This window comes from Apteryx mantelli, chromosome 8 (assembly GCF_036417845.1).
Source record: "Apteryx mantelli isolate bAptMan1 chromosome 8, bAptMan1.hap1, whole genome shotgun sequence".
In the NCBI taxonomy this organism is placed as follows: Eukaryota; Metazoa; Chordata; class Aves; order Apterygiformes; family Apterygidae; genus Apteryx; species Apteryx mantelli.
The window spans coordinates 26,623,743-26,631,750 of NC_089985.1; the positions used below are offsets into that span (position 1 = coordinate 26,623,743).

The 8,008-nt window shown below is 46.6% G+C and overlaps 1 protein-coding gene across 1 annotated transcript in view; it reads right to left on the reverse strand.

Annotated features, from left to right (window-relative positions):
- The window catches only part of PRKACB (protein kinase cAMP-activated catalytic subunit beta), an 82,053-nt gene extending 78,280 nt beyond the window's left edge, over window positions 1-3,773 (reverse strand). Inside the window, exon 1 of the mRNA XM_067301001.1 lies at window positions 3,704-3,773. Within this exon, the coding sequence (XP_067157102.1) occupies window positions 3,704-3,749 (46 nt within the window). The 5' untranslated portion in view covers window positions 3,750-3,773. The remainder of the gene's footprint in view (window positions 1-3,703) is intronic.
- Window positions 3,774-8,008: the final 4,235 nt, after the last annotated feature.

An 8,008-nucleotide genomic window follows, 5' to 3' on the forward strand; every position in this document is an offset into this window, starting at 1 on the left:
CTTGTGCAATGGAAGCTGGAGATACGGTTACCAGATAAAAGGAATGTGTACAAAATTATGTTTTGAAAATCATGTATAGTTTAATTTTAAACATTAATTTTAAAAGCAATTTACTATCACATATTGCTACAGAAATAATGGCAAGGATGAACAGAATCCTGACCAATGCAGCTCAGACGCCAAAACCGGATAGCTTCAAGATCTCTTTGAAAGAAGAGAAAGTACATAAACCTTTCAGTCACCAAAGAGCGTATTCAAATCACTTGGTCTCTAAACCAGTTTGGTGATTAAAAAGAAAAAAAACCTAACAATATCAAAGGTATTTATTCTCGAATCTAACCCCCCTTTTTTTTTCTCCCAGTCAGGATGGTAAGAGATATTAAAAGTAATTTCTAAACAAATTCACTTGCTACCATGTATGACACATTGCACATTTAAAAGGGCAAATAATTCAGAGACATACATGGTAATTACTTCAAAAATTTGTACTGCTTTTCTGAAGAAAAAACAAGTACTTTCTACAAACTTCACAGTTGCAGGGCTGACATTCAGTCCTGTTTAGAAAAAGTCCTAGCAAAAGTCAAGTAAAATTAATAATGATTTTTAAAGCAACAGATCTTACCGGATTAAAAAAACTACAAGACCTTTTTTGAACTCAGAGATCTGTTGTAGTCATATTTCTTTTGTGTGCTACTTTAAACAAAAGATAAAGAATATTAATAAAGCTAACATTTTCCTACAATAATTGCTACAAGTTAAGGTAAATATCCCAAGGACTCTTTTTTTTTAAATGTAATTTACCACATGTTGACATTTTAACCCAAGTTAACTTCATAGGTAGCAAGAGAAATTTTCTCAGATAAGTAAACTGAGCAGCTGAAAAAAACAAAACAACAAAATGAGTAATTAAATGAGTATTAGGATGAAGGACCAAACTTACAGAAACTTCAAGAAAATTGCATCTCCTCAGACTGCAAATGAATATACTTAGTATACTATTATTCTAAAAGACCCTGAGAATTTGCAGCTGCTAGGCCCTGTGAAGACCCAGGAAAACCAAAGAATCCATTTAAAATGTACATACTCAGAGACTTAAGTGTCTCTTAAGAAAGAAAGAAAGAAAGAAAGAAAGAAAGAAAGAAAGAAAGAAAGAAAGAAAGAGAATTTTGGTCCTCCAGTCTAAATCTCCTGTATATTAGCAGAGCCTGGAAAAGAATGGCATAGAAAGAAAAAGCAACAGACTATACTGGGGCATTCCTTCTTCTGTATATCTTGCCCTCCCTGCTATGTAAGCCTGACTCACTTCTTGGTAGCTAAGTTTAAAAAACTTAGCTGTTAAAAGCTTATACTGTTAAAATGCTTAGAAAATTAGCATCCAGTTTTCATCCACCTTCAACTTCCGCCTAGAAATACTGCAAAAGATTTGTTCTACTACTGACATTCACATATAACTATTTTTATTCCCCTAGATAGCCTGAGCAAAGTAACAAACACTGCAGATATGATACAATGTGAGAAGCTAACACAAACAACAAGAACGCAAGAGCCCCAGCTAGGTGCACAGCATTTTACTATGCCGACCACAGATAGCGAAAGAGCTCTCAAATTACACTCCATGGACAAGCTACGGAGAGTTATCAGTGGAAGCTAAGCTCCCCTTCGTTGTTGTTTCAGGGACCTTAGTGTGCCCTTGATCCATACAATACCGTGAGCTCCATGCCTCGATCAAGGGCACAACATCACTGTTATGAGCCATAACTGGGTATTTTTCTGTTACCATTTCACACAGTTTTAAGTGTCCCAAGTTTGGAATATATGCTATTAATGACACATGACTAACACAAAACAGCAGGAAAATTTGCTAGTCAATGCAAATATACATTAGAAATATTAAAGCTCAGTCATGTTTCACGTTTCTTCAGCTTTTATGTGCAATGTACTGTGTGAGTAGCTTACACATCAACTTTCACTGCCAGTAAATAAAGTACTAGGAACAATAGGTTATGTGTGTAGTACTCATATACTATTGATCCTACATAGTAAATGAATCCCAGTCTTTCCCAGCAGAGTGTCAAATGAGGATCAATTTCTTCTCCTAGCTACAAAAGTTGTATCACTACAGAGCTTCTTATTGCTAAATATACCGAGTAACTAAACATCTGAGCACGATACCTCTAGCAGTATTTTCAGTTTTAAACGTAAGCTCCTTAACAAAGGAAGAGAGAGGAGTTCTGAAGCAAATCACTGCGTTTAGTAATATGAAAAGAGAATTAATTGAAATGGAAGTAAAAACTATGTCTGATTTAATGTTATTTAACCACATAAAGTAATAGCAATATGAATGCTATAAAGTACAAAATGCAATGTTTTGTCATCTGAATTACTTCAGGCCATCTATTCTGTCTCTCTATGTATATATATACATGCACACATCTTTATAGGCACATGAAAATACTTCTCATCAAAAATATGCTATTTTAATTACACAGCTGAACACAAAAATGAAAACACTAAACAATAATACTTAAATACTCATAAAACATTTGGATTGTGAAATCTATAATAATGAGATAATATGCAAGAACTGAAAGGAAAAAAAAAAACACCCAGTAAAACTGGATTGGTTAAGCAGATTCCTAGCCCCACATCTGGATACACCCAGTAGATCCCTGTAAGTGCAAGGAATGCTGTGTGGGCAGCGACTGACCTATGCAAATCTGCTTACATGCTCCTGCCCTAGCCCAGAGCAATGAACATACAAAAAGCAAACAAACTGCGAAAAACGACAAAAAGTAACTTAAATGTTTAAACTTCTTTCCATTTTAAGGCCGCCCATAGAATTCTCAGTAACAAAGGGTATTGTTGTGGGAACACGGAGCTTGCACAACTGGCTGCTCTCGCCTCCTTATCTACCACAAACATACCCAAAGTTTTCAAGTGAAAATGGAGTAAGAAAGTTAACTTACTAAAATAAAGTCTGTTCTCCCCTCCCCAACAACTGAAGCAACTCTACGTTATTATATGAGTAATTATTGTTATGCTGAGGCACTTGGACGGAGAAAGACCAGCAAAAAGCAAACCGAACCAAACGGATCTGGGACGGTAGCTGTGACCGACGCCTCCGTCCTCCATCTCGCCCGCGGGGCGGGAGCAGGCGCGGGGGCGCCGCGGGGAGGCGGCGGGGGCGGCCGAGGCGGCGCGGGGCTGGCGGCGCGGCGCGGCGGCCGCCTTCCCGCCGCCCAGGGTGTGTTCAGGGGTGGGGAAACGGCGCTCGCCGCGGCGCGGCGGCGGGGAGGGAAGGAGGGAGGCTGGCGGCTGGCAGCGGCGCCGGCACCTGCCCGCCGCCCCCGGGCGCCTCCCCCGCCGGGCCGGGGCGCGCGCGGGGCCGCGGCCGGCGGGTGACAGGCACCTGCCGCGGGCGGCCTGGCGCGGCCCGGCGGCGGCGGCGAGGCGGCCTCGGCCCGGCGGCAGGGCCGCCGCAGCCGGAGTTAACGCGCTTCTTCCTGAGACGCTAAACCGCGGGGCGGGCGGGGAGGGAGGGAGGCCCGGCGGCGGCGGCGGGCACCGCGGCGCGGAGCAAGGCCGCGGGGGCCTGCGCGGGGCGGGGGGCTCCGCGCCGCCGCCCGCTAGGCCGCGGGTCCGCGCGGGCGGGGCGGGGCGGGGAGCGGCGCGGGCGGCGGCGGCGGGGCTCGGCCTCACTCACCGCTCTCGATCTCGTTGCCCTTCTTGGCGGTGGCGGCGTTCCCCATGGCCGGGCCGGGGCGGCGGGGGGCGGGGGCAGGGCCGGGCGGCGGGGCGCCGCGGCGGGCGGGGCAGGGCCGGGCAGGGCAGGGCAGGGCAGGGCCGGTGTGGCGGCGCGGCCGCGGGCGCGGCGGGCAGGCTGCGCTCGCCCCGCGCTGGGTCTCTGTGTCTCCGGCCGCCGCGGAGGAGGAGGCGAGCGCTCTGCCGCTGCCCCCCTCCCCCACCGCGACACTCGGCGGAAATGACGGCCGGGGAGGCGCCTCCTCCGTGCTGCGCCGCCCGCCGCGCGCCGGGGGCTGCGCGGGCCGCCCGCCGCCGCCGCCGCTCCGCGCGGGCCGCCGCCGCCGCCGCCGCCCTCGGGCGCCGCTTGCGGCGGAGGCGCGGCGAGCGCGGCCCCCGGCTCGGGCTGCGCGTAGTAACGGCGCCGCGCCGCGGCCCGCGGGCGGCGGGAGGCCGCGCCGCGCCCAAGGTGACCCCGGCGCCGCGCTCGCCCCGCGCCGCCCCCGCGCCCCTCGGCCGCCCCCGCGCCGAGCCTCCGCGGCGGCGCCCCGCGCCCACCCGTGTGTGTGTCTGTGTGTGTGCGCGCAGCCCGCGCACGCTGGCTCTTGGCACGCTGTATTTACCCTGCTCCACGCAGTGCTGGAAAATTTAGAAGGGAAGCAGGCTGCCAGGAAAGATTTTTATTTTTTTCCCCCCTCCTTTTGCTGCCACTCGTGTTATAAATAGCTACAGCTACACATTTTCAAGCGGTATTGTGATTTTTCGAGTTGATGGTTCTTTAAATACATGTATTTACCATGTGAAATACTCTTGAGCGTTTTTGCTGTGGAAGGAAGTGCTCATCAAAAAGAAGGCTCGATTTTATGCGCTTTAAAGTGGTGAGACTGGAAAGCAGAAGTGCTAATCTTATGGATCACAAACCACATATATCCTGCCAGGACAATTCGCGCGACATCCAGCCGCTTTTGGCAGCGCTCTTTCCCCCGGGCTGGTGGCCGCGTGCGTTGTTCTGGCGGCCACAGCCCTGGCCACCATCTTCCATGGGGCAGTCGAAGTTCCCTCTGGGCCGCCCACCTGCGCCATACATGTTTTCCCAGCCTCGAACTGAAGGCAGGGTCTTGTATGCATACAGTTATGCGCACTAAGCCAGACACCTCAGATATTTCAGACCTCCTGAGATGGCACAGGGGGTACAGTACCCACATACAGTGGGTCTCACCAACGTACACATCTGCTTTCACACTGCAGCAAGCTGCCTGGCTTATTCAGCTGCAATGTTGTGGGTACGCTTACCTGAATTATCTTCAAGTTTTGCAGGCTGGAGTTCTACCCATGAACACTTAAGGAGCTTTCAGATTTTCACCTTTTCACTCGCATTATCCTGAGCTGAGACTGCTTGTTTCAGAGGAGTACCCTTGCTTGTATGAATAATGAAGCAGTCAGTGGGGAAGGCAGGTCTTCACTGCTTTGGAGATCAGAAACGAGACTTACAGCTAGTGAGGAAGTAAACTGCAAACCATTGGGGCAGTGAAGCTGCTACTATTGAAGAGGGCTGATGCATTTTGCCAGAGCATTTTGCCAGAGCTGGCATCTCTGCGTCTTTACACACTTCACATGCTTACTAGAGGTTCAGTGAGTTACCAGTAATTCACTCTGGCAGTGGAGAGCATGTAGATTGCAATGGCCAGATCTGCCCCAGGAGGACAAGTTAAGCTGGCGATAGAGGAAGGTACGTTTGCCATCAACCATTACTTGAACACTGTCATTGACACTGACAAAAAATAGAAACCCAAGGCAGTGTAGTATTTAGATAAAAGTGCAAAGATGGTACCACAGATAGGTAAGGATGTTACCCCAGTTTCAGACATTTCCCCACTCCAGCCATCATCATTTTCATTTTGGCCAGATTGAATCTGAGTCAGCCGATTTTCATCCAGGTGCTGACAGGCACTTCGATATCCTTGAGAAGACAGCAGCAGCAGCAGCGCTAACAAGTGAGACATGCTGCAGCATCTTTAGCATATTCTTGGCATTAGAGCTCATTCCTCCACTAGCAGATTATGCTGCATAGGCTCCATATGTGAGGACTTAGCGAGCTCCAATAGCTATTACCACCCTTTGGGGTTTGCTGGACAAGGGTTGCCTGGTCGTTGCATGTACTCCAGCAAAGTCCTTTATATGCACACATAGCATACATATATATGTATGCACAGCAATGCATGACACTAGTTCTCAAATAAGTATATGCTCTGTATACACATATGTGCTGATGTATTTACATAAGCACTTATACCCAAACACTCTCATAATCATAGAGATGACATATATATAAAGGAAGATAATTCACAGTGCTGCAAAACAGATGTACAACTTCCATGATCCTAATATTACATGTCTAAGTGAAGATTACAGAAGCAAGGACCCAGAGCTGGACCTTCACAATCTTCATGCTACATATACAACTTAAGACATATTAACAAGTTAATATTCATGAATCAGTTGCAGAACATTTCAACATTACATTATACTGATTTCATGAGCGTTCAGAGCATCATCTTTTATTCTAGCCCTCATGCTTACTTATCAGTCTGCCTGAACTTTCTCATATAAATTCCTTTGGTGCTGAAATGCCTCACATTGCTGCTCATTCAAAAGTACTTTGTCTCTTTTAAGTTTCTTTCAGCATAATTGGTTAAACAATCAAATCATGCAAATATGAAAAATGTCCTATTTGGATATGTTAGAATAACCCAGTAATGGTGCAACCTAAACATTTAAAATTTCTTTTGTTTTGCTGCTCTCTATAAGATTTTGTTTAAAAAGCTATATTCTAAGAAAGTCGGCTCAGCAGTTTTAGAGCTACACACACTTAACGATGTCATTTTGGTGATGCATAGTGGGTTTTAATTCATTTTTTCTACATATTTGTTGGGTACTATCAATTAGGGTTATCTAAGTAAGCCCCATCTTCTATGATAAAGCTTGGAGCTCTCTGGGAGCCCTCTGATGAAACTGGTGTCTTCCACTCTACCTAGACTCAGAACTAGAAATGAGAGGGCCAGTTCAGGACAGGAAAGACAGATAAATTTCTGTTAGATCAAAGGCTCTCACTTGCGCTTTTAATGGAAATCACTTTTTTGTGTAGTAATTACTTCTGGAGCCACATATCCTTTCATTCACTAATCATGCCAATTTCTAGACAAGATAGCAGCATTTCTCTAGCAACTACAACAGTTGTTTTCAATATAGTTTTGCAACAAGTCACTAAATTTAAATCCTTATGCATCTTAATTTTCTTTCCTTACATTTAAGGTATGCCTACACTGCAAGGGATTGGTATATATAGACTCATGATTTTGCCCATATGGTGTTATCATTCACACTGATATTTCTTATCGTGAGGCTGTAGGCTCTGCTCAGGTTATGGATATGTGCCTGCCTGAGCTGCTGGTCTCTTTACGTGGCCAGTTTGCCTCAGGATTGCAGCAGAGCCTATAAATTGCAGGGTGAATGACAAGAATGCTGTCTTTGACAGCCGTTCCCCAAATCCCACACTCCTGCATCTTTTAATGCCTCTATCAACCTCCTTCTTTACTCCTAAATAGGGTGCTCTATTTTGACATGTAACCCTTCGTTTTTCCTTTCAGCTTGTTCCAGGCTACCAGTGTGTTTCCTGCTGCCAGCTAACCTCTGCTCTGCTGGTCTGGCATGTTTTTCTAACATGGTGCTAACCAGTCAAGAAACACATGTATCTTTTGGAGATTATAGAGGGAATTTTCCAAATCCTCAGTTTCTGACCCAGAAATAGGAATATTCATCACTGCAGCATAATTTAAGACCTGCCAAGAATATTTTGAGTATGTCAGGTAGATGTACTGAGGGAAGGGATGAAAGGCCAAGTATGCTGATGCCCTGCTCTGTGTGCTGGCTATACAGAGTAATGAAGTGCGTCTTTGTGCAGGTAAGATCAAATCTGCTGACCCCCAACTCATTCCTGTTGAGGACCCTCCCTTACAGAAAGGAGCAAAACAAAGGTCTTACATAGGGTTTCCACAGGGTCAGAGATTACAGCACCTCAATTCCCAGTGAAACTAGAGCAACTTGGTCATCAACCTGTTCTATCGGCTCTCCTGAAAAATGCTCTCTGCTCTACTCTGACTGTGAATCCAGGGGCTCTGGAGCCTCAGGAAAAAGAGTGCTGCCCACTAAGGTTGCCACAGTTTTGAGGGACTTTTTGGTTCAAACAGGGAGGAATTCGCAGTTAACG